We start from the raw sequence: 16,640 nt of genomic DNA, 5'->3' as shown, positions 1-16,640 counted from the left end.
AAAAAGAAATTTGAGAATTCCTTCAGTAGTCCAAAAGTAATGACACCTTTCATATTTTCCACCACACTGCAGTTTAGTAGCCCGAACATAGTAGCACATTCCTAATTTTTCCTCCTCTGCGCAGTTTATGTTCGTTGTATCGAACTACTTAATTGATCCGGACTAAGGTCTCTCATCTAGGAGGTGTTGATTCTTTTTCCCCCAACACCTGAAATGAAACTATTCTTGACTACCGCTTCAACTGAGAATGCCTGATCGGAATTTTATCTTTAGGTTCTTCTGCTTATTTTTCTAAGGGGAAAAAAAAATAAAACAATAATTTTTTTACGCTATCACAAGTATACAAGTACGTCACACTATATACAGGGTGATTCTAAAAAGATGGGCAAAATTTTAGGAAGTGATAGACAAGACGCAAAGGTGCTGGCGTATTTGGAAAGTTGTTTGATGCAAACGTGAAAACTCCATTCCTGTTGCGAGTTACTGCGCTGCGTTACTTGTCACCAAGCTTTCGGCCGCTGCACGGAAAGTTCGTGATATGCCCGGTGTGTCTCAGAATGTTCGCCTATCTTTTCTTCGCCGCTGTACTGCATGCATAGCCGCTGCCGGCCACTGCTTTGAACACTTATTGTAATCAAATGCCATTAAATTTGCTTTTATAACTTAACTTCATCACTCTTCGTGTGTTTTTGCCTCATATAAGAACATAAACTTTGACTCCCTCTAGCGGTTTTGCGTTTTGTTTTCGACCATGCATTCTTTGATAAAAATTGTTTGCTTGGGTGTGTACATCACTTCCAAAATTTTGCCCATCTTTTCAGAATCACCCTGTATATATATATATATATATATATATATATATATATATATATATATATATATATATATATATATATATATATATATATATATATATATATATATATATATATATATATATATATATATATATATATATATATATATATATATATATATATATATATATATATATATATATATATATATAGCAAATTACGTAATGAGCGCTGTATACAAAATTATTCATAATATTTTTTTTCTATTATAAAAAAATTCTAATTTAAATGTTGTGAATATTTTTACAATACAATTCAAAAAGCAAAATCTGAATAAAATTGTGAAATGAAAAGAATACGTAATTTTCTGAAAGTATTTATTAACAACAAAACGAAGTGTTCATAGTTAATAAATGGATCCACTTGTTATCCGGATATGTTATCAAGTAATACTCCTAAAGGATAATCCTTGCACCTGGAAATCCATTTTGCTGGTCCACGACGAGTGGCTACTTGAGTATCAAATATGTAACACCTGGTTCGAACCCCGCAGCAGTTCGGACCGGAAAAAGCATTGCATTCAGATCCAGGAGGCAGACAGTTGTCAGATCTGAAAAAAGGAACTGATTGACATTAAAGTAAACATTTGATGTCTTTTAAATTTTATTTCATTCTGATCTGAATAATAAAAAAGGAGAATTATTAATAAAACGTAAATGAAAAACGGTGAATAAAGGAATAAAATTATTGGTAACAAATTAAATTAATTGCTAGTCTACCGTCCCCTGAGATTCCGTGGTTCTATCCTCGACATTGCTAGAGACTTGCGATATACGTGTTCGTAAAATCTGTGGAATCGAAAGTGTAATGAAAGTCAGTCGCTGAGGAGTACCATGGGTACAAAGATCCAGATAAAAAATATTTTCCCCTTCAGATCTGTGTCAACATTAAGGAAGTGATTTCACGAATGAGGGGTGCTGCCATCTAACGGTGGGGTCCTGAACCAAGACGTACTTTCACCCATGCGCTGCTCTATTATCAAATGAAAAACACACACATTCCTGACTTAATTCGCTAAAAGCCACTGGCTGGCGAGCTTGGCTTGTCCAAGTGTCATTTTGTGTTTAATAACTCAGAAACTATTCGATCGATTTCGTTAACATTTCGTCTTCCCTCATTTCAAAATACATGATTTAAAATGATGTAAAAATGTGTATACTTTATAATACAAAATTTTTTTTTGACTATCATTGAATAAAATGACAAAAATTATGTAAATAATTATTAAAAATTATTTTTATCTAGAATTATCTATTAGAATTTTATATTTGTGTGTAAAAATTTTTCGATTTGCTTAAAAACTTCTTAAGATGTGACAAAATACTTTAAAAAATGAAGTTAATGTTAAGGGGCTCAAACCAGGGACCTAGATTGCGGCTGCATCCTATATTTTAATGGTTAAAAATCCAAATCCTTTGAAAATAAGCATGTTAATGAAATAATACGTTTTTGTTCCTGATTCCATTACTAAATTAATTTCAATTTTCAGTTTAAAAAATTTACTATTTAACATACTTGAAGTAAAATAGTAAAAGACTGTTTTTTTGTTTCGGTAAATCTCACCATTGGGACATTAAATATACATACATTTTTTAAACCTTAATAATTAGAAACCACATTATTTTAAGAATTAAATGATTTAGTGCTTATATCTTACATTAGTTCAAACAGCACTTTAAATTACTCGGAGTGTAAAGGATAAAGAGCAAAATTAAAGAACGACTTCTTATACCATTTGGAAACTCCACAAGAGTTTAAACTATACTCCTTCTAGTCCTACAATTCACACTTTTGCCTGCACGCTTTGAATGGATTATTAACGTGCAAAAGTTGTAATGATTTCTCGTAAATATTCATTTCGAATTTTATTAATGTATTTCTTGAAGTAATTAGGGTCACTAAAGACTTTTTAACGAAACTCTTTTTTATTTTTAAGATTTCCAACCATTTTTTTTCTTTAATATTCTCAGTCACAGACAACCCTTTGCACTCGGGGTACGTCCAACAATTTTTTTTTAAAAAAATGAACCCAACCACTAAAAGTTTATAAAATAAAACTCAGTATTTAAATACTGAAAATAGGCTAATAGTTAACTTCAATTTCTTACGCCCTATTATAAATAACTCATGATGAAAATAAATTCTAGATAAAGTAACACATGATGGAAAGGTAAACGGGGCCTAAATATCTCGAGTAACCGTTAGTCTGAACTGAACTGTATTAAACATCTGGGCACCTGAGGCCGCTTCCGGCTCTTTTCTAATTCATCTTTAGCCTGAACTTGGTGGTGTGTCGATGAGGTGGTGGAATGCAAATGGAGGATCATTGAGTTCTGACAGTATAGTTATATGCAGTAGGGTGGTAAGAGCATACAGTAAAAATATGAGGTATAACTTCATCTAAGCTGATGTGGTGAAAATGAGATTATGCTGTATATGCTGTTGATGTCGGGAATATGATGCATCACTGCAATAGTATGCTGCTATAGGTATCTTGTATGCAGTTAAATTTTCATATAGAAATATTTCATTGAAATTTTGCTGCAGAGCAAGAGGTGGCTTTTTCATAGAATTTGATATTTAATTTAGCTACATGATTGTCTATTGCATCTATTTTGAAAGAGATAAGGATTGACTTCAATATAATTCGTTAAAGTGTTGTGTTAACAGCGTCACTATAAGCACGCAGACACTTCTTCGAAACCAAGAATCATGCCTTATTATTACAGCTCGACAATAATTATCCGCTGTTCGGAGCAAAATTGCATGTCTGGGTTACAGTTGCATAGCTGCCATCTCTTCTAATTTTCTCGGAAGATTTTCTTTTTACATTTAAAGTGGTAGCGAAACTCATGTTATTTCATTGAACTTTTGGAATTATAATATTAATTATAAATGAGTTTGACAACCACTACAAATATATAAAAACGTAATATTCTTTACCCCAGCGAATTTCAAGCTGGTTAAAATATAAATATATTTTCGAGTAAGCTTGTTTTTCGGTAATTGTTTTACCACCACTTGGAAAATCCATTTTCGGAAAGAGTGAAAGTTGGTAGAGATGCAGTTTGTGTCGGAGAGAATCTCTTCCAAGTGAAAAGGGTTAATAACCATACTTAATAACATTTATTATTTTTTTTTTTTAAGAAAAAGATAAGATTGTACAGACCTTGCTGCCTCTTGTTCAGGTTCTAGGCTAAAATTAAAAAGGGTCTTGAGTATCTTAACTAAGAAGTCCAATTTGTCCATTTTATCTTGAATCGCTGGAAGAAAAAAAAACAGATGATGAATTATAAAATTTTCAACAAACAAGTGTAGATAATTTCTCTGATATTTAGCGCTCGCATCTCTGAACTATGTGTGGATTTTCTTCTCATAGCTACTGCTCTTTATATATGCTTCAAAAATAACAATTTGTTTTGTTTCCTTGTTTCTACATTGATTAACATTTGTTAACCTTAAACCATCCTAGCACATTTTTAATAAATATTTCATTAGAAATGAATAATTATTAAAGATTTTTTATGGAGAAAAAACTTACAACATGGCAGGACAGGGTTGGCAGCTAAGTTTTTGCCGTTTTTTCTTTTATTTAAAAGTCCTTTTTTTTAGGAAAAAAAAGTATATAATTAATCATTAATGTATTATTTCCTGTTACTTAAAACTTCTTCCACAGTTCGGCAAGATTTTCCATAAATCACTTTCGTGCAAAAGTTAGTTTAATCGTTCCTCATTTAACTCAACTGTGCGTCCAGAAAGAGGTGCGTCTTAGAGGACAAAATTTGAATTTTTAAACTTGGCATGCCAATCACGAGCAGTTCTTTCATCTATGGTACCCTCTCCATACACAGCACAAATATCACGAGCAGCTTTTATGATCTTAAAACCTTGATTAAAAGTAAAGAAGAAGATATTTTTCTTAATTTGGCACTTTATTTTAATGATCTGAAAATTTGCATAAGAGGACTTGAGAGAGAAATAGAACACAAATATTCCGGTAGAACAAAACCTTTTCCGAATGTTTTAAGACCTTAAATGACATTTGTAATGTTAAATTTATAAATGGCGAAATAAATAAATTGTCTACCCACCAATGTTTTATTTTGATGAAAATTTATAACCAAACTAAAATAACTTAACTATAAAACTAAAATAGATCACTGGTGGGATTGCGTAAGAACACCATTGCTACAACCATTTTTGAGAATTTAAAAAATAATAACGTCTGAAATTTCAAATAAGTAATTCTCTCCTATTATTCTTATAACTCATTATTTATTTATTAATTTTGATTTTTAAGTTTTCGCATGAACAGGTTATCCGATGATAATGCATGAAACATGCGTATGGAAAATTTGGAGCAGATTGTTTAAAAATGCTAGATTTCAACTTTTTTTTTGGGGGGGGGGGTTAATATAAATTTTAAGAATTTAGTCGCAGACGTAACAAAACTCATTGCGATATATTTAGGTGGTATAAAATATTTTAATTAGTCGTGAAATGGAAAATAGAACCTGTTTGTTAATTAATATAATTTCAGTTATATCACCATTATTCCCCCCCCCCAAAAAAAAACTTTTAAAGAAGATGCATTAAAGGGAAATAAATAATCTGATATCAAAGTTTACAGCAATTCTACAGTATATATCTTTTCAACTCTAAAACAACAGTAAAAACAAAACATAAGTGATTAACAGACATACAAATACACTCTCATTCAACTGTGCCAAGTCCCGCAGTGATCGTTAAGACACGGTTCCCAGCAGATCCCCGAAGTCAAGTATCACTGGCTGTGGTCAATGTGCGGGTGGGTGACCACTTGGATCAGTCTGCGTAGGGACCGAGGGTGTATGGTATGGGTCTTCGTTACACTGCTCTACCGTAAAGTACTCGACTTCGCGTGCAGGTCGTCGGGCTACCGAAGCGGGGGTGCCATCCCCTCTGCAGAGAATCAAAATTGCGATGTCTTCGGATCTTCCTCAGGGATGCTTCCCAGACCGTCGCCAATAGCCCATTGTGCAGCTCTAGCGCGATGTAAATGAACTACAACAACTAAACAGTATTATACAATTAAATAAGATATTTTTTGAGAATACATTTGTATCATCCATGTTGATTAAATCTGCTACACACATTTATATTAACATATAACATTTACTACTTTAATATTTAAGAATAATATGAATCACAACCAGATTTCCAAAGAATCTCAGAAATTTTTGTTGAAAAAAAATTCGTTATTTTATTGCGTTTCTGGAAACCATAGCATATTATTTTTGGAAGCAAATGTATTGATAGAAATTTTAATATCTTCGCTAAGAACTCTTCAGATGCTCAGAAGGTTGCGTATTTAAATTATGCCCGGGTCACCACAAATGTTAAGAGACTCTACCAGAAAACGCAAAAGAAAGAAAGAAAAGAAACACAGCAACTACAACATTAATCAACTATATCACTTACTGGTTATTTTACATTAGACTGAAAGTTTTTAAAAAATTATAATAGGAAAACGATTGAATTAAAAAAAGAAACACCTATGTATAAAATTATGTGCAACAGAAGTTTTTATCCCAAAGTTTCTGTTTCTTGTTCGAAAAGTTTTCAACAGATGCCGCTGCAAGTAGTAAAGAAAAGTTACAAAAAATCACGGCGCATTTTTTTGAAATTTTTCTCTGAAGAAAAATCCTACTACGCTATTTTAAAAATGTCCACCTGATAAAACTGTAGAAGGAACATTCTATGTCATTTGTTGGAAAATAGTTGAACTTAAATCAGATATTCTAGGAGAAGAAACGTATGCATTGTTGCATGAGTTTGTTATAAAAATTAATTCATTAACCTTAACAGCTTTCCTGCTATAACTTTTTGAAAATAGTCAGCTAATACAGGACAACCTGTATTTACAAAGTATAAAAGAAATAATCCTTCCCAAGAAAAATAATTAATTACCTTTTATCATTTCTTCCCCAATAACAGTTCCCTGATCGTTTCCTTCATCTTCACAGCGTATAACAGCGCACGAACTCAGGGCGAGGAAGAAATAAAACCAGAACATATTGATAATGGCAATTCTGAAAATAAATTTCGTCGATTTGAATTAAGGGGAGAAATTCAAACATTGTATTTTAAGTGATAAAATTGTACCAAATATTGTCTGCATTGGTACGAAGGTGGATATTAGTAACTAATTAATAAAACATTTATAATACTTACTTTCGGAAATTTGCAGACAATGCGATTTCTTGTAGTATTGGTGTTGTGCCATGCATACAGAACCTTTTTATAAAGCTAAAATCAAATCCCTCCATCTTTTTTCTTTCTTTTTTTTTTGCTGCTTATTTGATTGTCATAGAATGGAAAAATAAGTTTTCATGATCGCCAGCCGTTCTGTCGAGTTTATCATAATCAGTGACATAATAGATTTTTTTCTATATACAACTGTCGAAAAGTTACTCATTTTTATCAATGTACTTAAGACGCTGATTGACGAAGAATAATTCCATTGAATCAATGTAACGGTTAAAAACATGTTACTTTTTGCCAAAAAAAATATGTCAAGTTGTCATCCAAAAAATAATAATTGTTCTTGAAATTGAAATGCGATTTCAGATTGTCACAACAGAAAATTGTACAATGTTAGTTGATATCGTTGTAAAACATATTTTCCAGCCTCAAAAAAATACGTGATTTTTCATATGTGTTTTCTCTTTTAACTGTTCGAACTGCATTCGCAACTTCATCCGATATGCCAACCGGACTGTGTAATGGCCAGGGAGCTGACCTCACATCAGAATGGTCCTGGCTTCGAGTCCCCGGATAAGGAATGACGAGTGTCAATCAGGTGGACATAAGAAAAAAAAAACTTCATCTGTTATTTCATACAAATAGAATTTATAGCTAGTTTGGCAACACTTATTCAATAGATGTTACAAACCACTAGAAATTTAAAATGAATTGCTTTTGAACGTTTATTCTTTAAACAACAAAAAGCTAAAACCATGACCTCAAAATAGATGCAATAGACAAACATATAGCTAAATTAAATAATAAATTCTACGAAAAAGCCACCTCCTGCTCTACAGCAAATTTTAATGAAATATTCTTATGTGAAAATTTAACTGAAGACAAGATCATCAGACCAATAGCAGCATACTATTGCAGTGATGCATCATATTCCCGACATCAATAGCATATACATTACTTCATTTTCATCCTATCAGCTTAGTTAAAGTTCATACTTCTACAATATAGTCTTATCACCTTACTGCATATGATGACACAGTCATAACCTCAATGATCCACATGACTTCATTTGCATTCTACAACCTCATCGAAACACCACAGAGATCAAGCCAAAGATGAATGGGAAAAGGGCCGCAAGCGGCCTCAAGAGCCCAGATATTTTATACAGTTTAAGTTTAAACAGAAAGCTAAAGTATGTGCCGCTTCTTGTAGATCTTGTTAATGTCCTTCCTGGCTAAAATTTTCAATCAAAATTTGCAGTTAAAAGAAAGAAAATTAAGATTCTATAAATAATGCGGGATTCTTAGTCTCTTTTTTCTGTTTATTTTTTCATAGTTTCTTCCGAGTCAGAAGTTTATATGTATCAAGACGGAAAACAGCAAAAGCTGATAAGAAAAACATCTTATCCAATCTTATTTTCGGAAAGAGTAAAAAACATTAATAATTACCAAGATTTAATTTTTTTTTAATTATAATATATGTGTAACATGTAAAATAACAACTAAGTAGAATAAAAGGATCTTAAAGCTAAAACTAAAAAAGAATTATATTTTAATTGTAGACTAGCCTTTCTTAACAGATCAGAACATTGAATAATCTCTTACACATAATAGAAGAATCATTTAACGTATAAATTATCATTAATTAAGTAGAAATGCAAGCTTTATTTATTAATTAAATCCATATTGCTCAGTAAAATGTCGCAATGAAACCAAAATATCATTCAATTTAAAAAAAACATTTTGAGATTTTAATGCATCTTCATTCAATCCTATGATTATAACCTTAATAAAGAAATCTGGATATTATGGATAACATGAAAAAAATAATAATTTTATGCTGCATGTGAATAAAGTGCGCAAGTATTGTGAGAAAATGATCAAGTATTGAGAGAAATTTGCCTTCTTGGAGAAACTTTTGATAGAACTAACCCGCATTTGTGTTTCATAGAGGGAAACTACGAAAACCACCCACGGTCAGCATGACGGCAAGGGTACTCTAACCCATGAACTGTCTACCACTGAGGATATTTTACGTCAACGCTGTGGTCGGTGCGATCCGGGTGCGGAATTCGTATCGATCAGCCATGGCTGGGATTCTAACCCGGTTCACCTCGTTGGGAGGCAAACGCTCTGTTCCCTTAGCCTCATCGACTATGTGAACAGTATAGTAAATTTGATCGGGTTTGAATCCCATCCATGGCTGGTCGATTCAAATAGCGCACCCGGCTCGCCCCAACCACAGTGTAGTCATAAAATACCCTCAGTGGTAGACAGTTCATGGGTTAAAGTAACCTTGCCGTCAGGCTGACAGTGGGAGATTTTCGTAGATTACTTCTCCATGAAACACAAATGCTAATGGTTAGTTCCATCAAAATGTCTTCCATAATGGCAAGTTTCCCCCAATACATGATCCAGGAGTTCCCTTGTCTTTTGGGTTGGGATCGAAATTAAAGGTTACGGAGTTAAACTATAGTAGTCGCACACTCAAAATTAGGTCGGCTGTTCAGCGACGGTTTTAAAATAAAATCTAATAACGTAAAGTTACCAATAAATGCGAAAAATAAGAAGAATTCAATTTATTTTAAGCGATTTAATTGTGCAAATCTGCCACCCTCAGATATTCAAAATACCTAAGATTTTTGTGACCATGGAAGAGCGTTATAAGCAAAACATTAAGAATTGAAATTCACACATTCCTTAAATTATTTTTATTAAAGTAACTTTTTTATTATGAAAAATTTTAAAATAATAAATCGATCCAGCGTTTTAAAACAAACTGAGTGACTGATCTAAGTTTTTAAGAATATTATGCAAAAAGTTTTGCTGAAATCCTACCTGGTTTGCTTTCTTAGTCAACAAATTATCCGAAGTTTGTTTCGTCAAAGGGCTCGTCAATAAGAGCTGGATTTTTGTTGCGCTGCCGAATATTTTCGCGACACTGTCAGGAATGAATGGTTATTACCACCAGGTTATTAATTTGGCTCAACAGGCATTAATTTTTAAGCTTCTATCATTACACCGGCTACAGTATAGAATAGGGTACCCCTTGGATTGGGCACTGTAACTTGCAGCTTTTACTCTACATGGAATCATCCATTTTTCTATGATATTTATAGTGACACTTATTAGTGATTCTTCCTGTTTTCTGCAAGGACATAAAAAAAATAATAAGAGGGGAACCGCACCCTATTGTAAACTTTTACCCCTTACACCATTCAGTAACGATCCTATAAAAAATTTTCAAACGTCTTCACCCTGTTAAGCACAACACTGAATCTAGGATATCAATAAACAGGCTTTTGTCATTTTGTTTTCTTATACTTTAAAAAACACAGAAAAACCACCAACTTCAAAAAACGAACAAACAAACAAAAAAAAAACATTGAAATTTAATTTAAAATATCCATTTTAGCATGAATTAAGTTCTCGCCCTCGTATACACTTTGTTAAAAGAGTATCACACTTTTTCCTATTGTGATTTATCAGATCGGTCAATTTTTATTTCTTTAAAGGTTCTAAAAAGGAACTAACGATGAACTAGATAAACTAAGCTAAAAAAAATCACCCATCTGGAGGAGATAGTTTTTGAAAATGTGTGCAAAAATCTGTTGATTCATACATTATTAAATATGCAAGAGAAAATATTTTTTTTGCCTCGAGATCCCGAGATAGGAGACGAAAGCCCAAAAAGCAGGCAGGTCCGGTCAGTGTATGCTTTTGAGTTCTGTGCATTATTGCGTAGTACTGATTAATGAATTCTTGAAGTATTCAGCTGGCTGATTTCAATATCTCCGATATTTTTTAATATATTGCAACAGATGCAGTATAACTTGTTTATCAATTTGAACAAAGTAATACTTATTGTGACAACAAAAAGTATGTAAAAATTTAATGTTTATTTCATTTAGATGTCAAATATTTTTCGTGAACTAAGTATTCCATTTTTTTCTTCTTCTTTTCAATGTGTGGGTAACATTCCCCCCCCCCCCAACTAGCTGAGCCTTTAATGCCTATATATAGTCCAATATTTGTTCCCGTTTACTATATATGGGCATTTCAATATTTGTATTACAGTGGAGTGACGCTATAAATTCGGAGGCCATCTCATCAGCAATTTTAGGAGAGATGGCCACTTCAAGAATGGCCATCTCACTATCAAGGATTGTAGGGTCCTTAATAAAATTTAAAAATTAGTAGCAAATGTAAGAAAATACAACTTATTTAACCATCACACCCCCCTTAATATTTTCAAATAAATAAATCTTTACTCCTTTGCAAGTTAAGAAAATACCGTATAGGATTTAAGTAATCATCCGCGACTGTGTTTAGTTCCGTTATCAGATAACACAAACAAGCCTTCAAAACAATATAAAAACTTTTAAAAGCTAAACACGTCAGACAGAAATTTAATTTGTGCCATCTTTACGACATATATCATGGAATTATTTTTTTTAAAAAAGCTATGGTTTCGTAGTCTTGCTGGAATCCTAGATGTGGCGACAAATTTATATAAATAAAGAGAATATTCCTTCATGAAAAAAGAAAAACTATGTGATGTTGCAACAGCGTTGGATTTGATTGGACCACTAAAAATAGCGCATCTTATGATCATCATTAAAATGGTTTGAATGCCATGCTCTCAACAAATCAAATGCAATATAAAGAATTATTACTTTTGTTTCTCAGTCGGAAAAAAGAGAATAAGCCATATTTATTAATCTTTTATAGGTTTTTTTGAATGCTAACAGGAAAGCTTATATTTTCTTAACTAGCAATGGAGTATAATTACGAAATCTGTGGGTTCGTTGGTGGTTTTCAATTGGTTTTGTTTCGTAAGTTTAAGATGGGAGCTAATAAAAAGAAATTTTAGCCATTTTTTTGAGGACTATATTACAGACTCAACTCAACTTATTTTATTTTATAACCGTCGTTGAACAGCCGACCCAACTTGTGGGTTCACGACTACCAATGTTCAACTCCGTAGCCTTGTAATTTTGAACCTAATCTAGAAGACAAGGGAACTCCTGGATCAAGTATTGGGAGAAATTGGCCTTCGTGGAGGACTTTTTGATGGAACCAACCTGCATTCACGTTACATGGAGAGGAAAACCACGAGAACCTTCCACAGTGAGCCGGACGGTAAGGGGACTCTAACCCATGATCCATCTATCACTGAGGATATTTCACGTCAGAACAGTGGTCGGTGCAAAGCGGATTCATTTCGACCAGCCATAGCCGGGATTCGAACCCGGTTCACCTTATTGGAAGGCGAACGCTCTATCCCCTGAGCCATCGCGGCTCGGGGGATACCTAACATATTATCCGATAGAACCCTATAACATACACAATGGAACCATATATATTATTCGATTCTACACTCAGAATTTGATGATTATAAACATTTACGTAGCACGAGGGGGGAGGGACACAAATTTTTTGTTTTTAGTAAACTGATAGTTTATTTATTTTTATGTATTTAACATTTAATTTTCATATGTATGTATATTTATAAACAAATATATGCTTAAAACAGATTAACAGCACCCCCTCAAGCTACGCCTATGAATAGCAGCGTGATAGCTACGGAGAATACATAACCACAATTAAAAATGGTGACCGGATGAGACTGCATGCAATGGCTCCACGAAACACGCACAAACCTTCACAAAAATGTAGTTCAAGTTTTTTGTCCGAAAGTGAGAGATTAAATCTGTAAACTAGATTTTGTTTATCATATTCTTTTTATTTTCCTAGATAAAATGCCTTCCTTCCAGCTTATTGTAAGTTTTTCACGGCTAACTGTATGAAATGTGTCATTTTTCCATATTTGAACCTTACTGTATAAGATGGCCATCTCACTTCTACGTTAACATTTTCGAGACAGGCGAGTCATTCTCAGTGTGTCGATAATCAGGGTCAAAAAGATAAAACTATTTTTATATTTGTGGGCGGGGTAATAATTGTTTGCTTTATTTAATTCACCACTACTTAGTTCGGATTAAAAATTTTATAGTTACACTTTTAACACACTAGGATTGAATGTGTTAGATTTAAAGTGAAAGCAAAAATAAGTCTCTCAAAGCCCAAAATAAGCTACCACTTTTTATTTACTATCCTGATTCCGCACGATTACATTTATGACTCGTCAGTCCCGAACGGGTTAAGGAGAGATGGTCACTTATTAATTTAATTTCGAACAATTTTGTTCTTAATACTTTATCATTATTTGCACAAAATATGTTGAGTTCATGTTTGAGAATAAAAAATATGTATAAACATTTCTTGTATCTCTATGTATAAAGGAAAAAGCACATTGAAACCACTACTAGGGTGGTGAAGTGTTGGGAAATGAAAAGTTCTCTCTTTTTATGAATGGTTGATCCTTTAAAGCTAAAACAGATGGCGCTAGTGCCATTCATTACCTTTGCACTTATAGTGTTCGCAATATCAAGTGTTCATTTAATTTAACTTTCAACGTAACAAATGAATTTGGAAGTCCCGGTAAGCATGCTACCCAAAAAATAATAAACGGCGATATTTTGCATAATTATGGCCGAATAAGAGGTGACACTCAAAACATGGTAAACCTTATGATTTATTTATGTTGCGATATTAATTTTCATGTTTGTTTTCGGCTCACAATCTCTTAGAATTAATAAATTAAAGAAAACTCATATAAAAGGTAAAATTTCACAAACAAAAATGACAGTAATAAAACTTCCTAGAATATTAAGCCAATTCACATATCGCCCTCGAAAGGCTAACATAAGCGGAGGTATACACCGGAAGTTTTCTAAATATCTTCCGGTTTCTAGAAAGTTTGTTATTGTTTACATTCAGTCAACTATCTATTACAATACATTTAATTCATCCATGTTTATTAAATTTGCCCAACAACCGGTACATAGGTGAAGTACCTCCAAACTGCCGCTTTGCTTCGTAGGCTCTGCTATATCCGAACTCTGCAAGTTGTTTTTCTGGTATAGCATATCGCACCGAGCAATTTTCCGCGTTAGTTACCTATTCGAAGAGCTTAACTGCTCGTCTTTCTATTTTCTTTGTTTTAGACTTACCCTATGTTTAAAGCTTATTTAAATGTAATATTGTAAAGGGGGAAATACAACAGTGACATGTGGAAAGAAAGGGAAATAACTTCAAACTATATACTATGTGTTCAATATCAAATGAGGACAAACAACTTTAAATACATAAGATTTATTTTTCAACTTTTACTCAACAATCAAACTTTTTCTCACATGATTAGTGGGAATGATATTTTGAAATATTTATTGCTGAAAAATATAGAGTCGGACAGTAAAATTCATCGAAAAAGAATGACACATCAATGATATTGCAAAACTCTTCTACCAAAAAGTAAAATACAGTAATTCGTTTTAAACCCCCTTTTGAATCAAATTAAAACTCCAAAAATGCTATCATAAAACATCTATTTCCACATCCAAAGGACACACGAAACATTTCTCACGACATCACTGCTGATTGCTTTTAATTACAATAGTGATTAATTGAGAAAAATTACCATAAAGTTGTAAAATGCAAGTTTATAAAAAGTACTAGAAAGAACGCCAGAAAAAAGACGACCAACGTAGACACCTTACCTAAACTTCCCTCCCTCCTACAAGTTAGAAAATAATTCCTATGTCTTCCCACACCAAATATAAACACAAAAAAAATCTTGGCAACTGTAGAGCTTAAGCAACAAATTTTTCACAACACAAACTAAATGTATAAATTATATTTATTTTTGGAAAACATATTTTCAAGACGTATTAAATATATAATAATAGGGCTCGAAATCAACAATAGTTGACCAAGAGTAGTCAGAGCAGTATAAAACGATCCATCAGATCCCTCGGACTGGCAGTTGATTTGGTTTTTAGTTTGGTCTGTGTTTTTGTCAAAAAATAAAATTTTTCATTACAATTGTGACATTACACATTCCCTAGATTGTAATTTATCACTTAAATTACTTTAATTAACTTTTTTGAAGAAAAATTCTGATAGAAATATGTACATGGAGCAGTGAAAATAAGTAGATTTATTTTTTAATGACTGGTTCCTCAGAGCAGAGACTAAATTTTCTTATTTTTTATATTTGTATTAGCATAAAAATTAAAAAATATTATACTCTAAATATATTTAAATTTCTGCAATTTTTTTTTAAATGAAGCATTTTAACCTTAAGGAATAACTCTCAATTTTTGTATATTCTATGAACCCAGACAATGCAGCAATTTTTCAAAAATTTTTCTTCCAATTAACATTTTGCACCATTTTCATAGTTAGCATTTGGCTTAAGATAAGCAAAACTTAACCTAATCATGATATATAACTGTTACAAACTCTCAATACTGATAAAAATAGCATATTATTTGCTAAAAAGCTTTATTTCATAACATTAGAGCATTTTAAGAAAAGCTATACAGTTTTTTGTGTCTTTTCTTTTATGAGAGCAGTTAAGATTAAGACCAAGTGTTGAGATAATCTATCGAAAATAACTATAGTCTAATACTTCTTAAAAATATGCTAAACATCATAATAAATATAAAAAATCTCAAACTGTTAAAATATAATTAAAAATTAAATGATATAACATTTAAATATTAGAATTTTCAAGTGAAATCTTCCACAACAAAATTTAAATTAAAAATTATCAAAATCTATCATGCATTTTGATTAAAATAAAAATTGCAATCAAGTCTCAAAATTTAAGACATACTTTTATAGTATTAAAATTATATTATACAGATTGCAAGCACATAACAAAAGAAATGAAAGAACTGATCAGACACAACTCATTTATAACAAGCTCAAAGTAATAATTTTGTCAATAAAGTAGACAAGCTCCTAAATAATGTACAATACGTAAAAAATAAATAAAATTAATGCTCCACTTTAAAAGTTAGTCATATTTGTAAGATTAATAATCGGACAGAAAGCTTCCTTAAAAAAATAAATAACCATTCTATTGTTCGGTTCTGAAGTATTTAATATGTCTAACGTATTTGGCTTTAGTAGTAACATAAAAAACACTTAAAAACTAAATAAAACTAGCCAATTTCAAATTTATGCAGATTTATCCAAAAAATTACATTGTAATAAGATGAAGCAACTAGTAATAGAATTGATAATTAACCAATAAAAATATTGATAAACCAACTAACAAGATTTTTACACTAAATAATAAAAAGAGTGATACACCAAATTATAATAGGATTGATAAACTCAATAGTAAGATTTATAGTCTCAATAAGACTGATAAATAGCAAAAATAATAGGATTGATCAATTCAATAATAGAATTGATAAGTCAATAGGCTTGATAAACTAAATCTTCGTTTATAGGTTTTTACTGTAAACAAAACAACAATATAACTATATAGATGTGCGCTTATTTTTTTAAGAGTGCAATTATAGTTTTGCTAAGATAGTAAGACTATATAGTTATACAACACCTAGCTCTCTTCAACATAATACATATTTAGGTTAAAATATCATGTAAAGTATTTAGCACTGAT

General features: G+C 31.8%; 1 protein-coding gene across 1 annotated transcript; it reads right to left on the bottom strand.

Annotated features, from left to right (window-relative positions):
• Positions 1–1,157: 1,157 nt before the first annotated feature.
• LOC107446052 (uncharacterized) lies at positions 1,158–7,195 on the bottom strand. The gene is made up of 4 exons (XM_043046601.3): positions 7,071–7,195; positions 6,807–6,928; positions 4,027–4,120; positions 1,158–1,407 (listed from the first exon to the last, which is right to left on the bottom strand). Exons 1-4 carry the CDS (start codon positions 7,163–7,165, stop codon positions 1,224–1,226), a joined length of 495 nt encoding a protein of 164 aa, XP_042902535.2. The 5' UTR covers positions 7,166–7,195; the 3' UTR covers positions 1,158–1,223.
• Between the last annotated feature and the right edge of the window lie 9,445 nt (positions 7,196–16,640).

This window comes from Parasteatoda tepidariorum, chromosome 6 (genome assembly GCF_982258835.1).
Source record: "Parasteatoda tepidariorum strain Cologne lab strain chromosome 6, Ptep-v5.0, whole genome shotgun sequence".
Lineage (NCBI taxonomy): Eukaryota > Metazoa > Arthropoda > Arachnida > Araneae > Theridiidae > Parasteatoda > Parasteatoda tepidariorum.
The sequence above is the reverse complement of the archived record's forward strand: the minus strand, read 5'-3'. Positions and strand labels throughout refer to the sequence as shown.

Coding starts and splice junctions, on each gene's coding strand:
- LOC107446052 (XM_043046601.3), bottom strand. CDS start 7,165: ATGGAGGGATTTGATTTTAGCTTTATAAAAAGGTTCTGTATGCATGGC. Junction 6,929..7,070: donor TTGTCTGCAAATTTCCGAAA/GTAAGTATTATA, acceptor ATTTATTTTCAG/AATTGCCATTATCAATATGT. Junction 4,121..6,806: donor TGGGGAAGAAATGATAAAAG/GTAATTAATTAT, acceptor TTTTTCTTCCAG/CGATTCAAGATAAAATGGAC.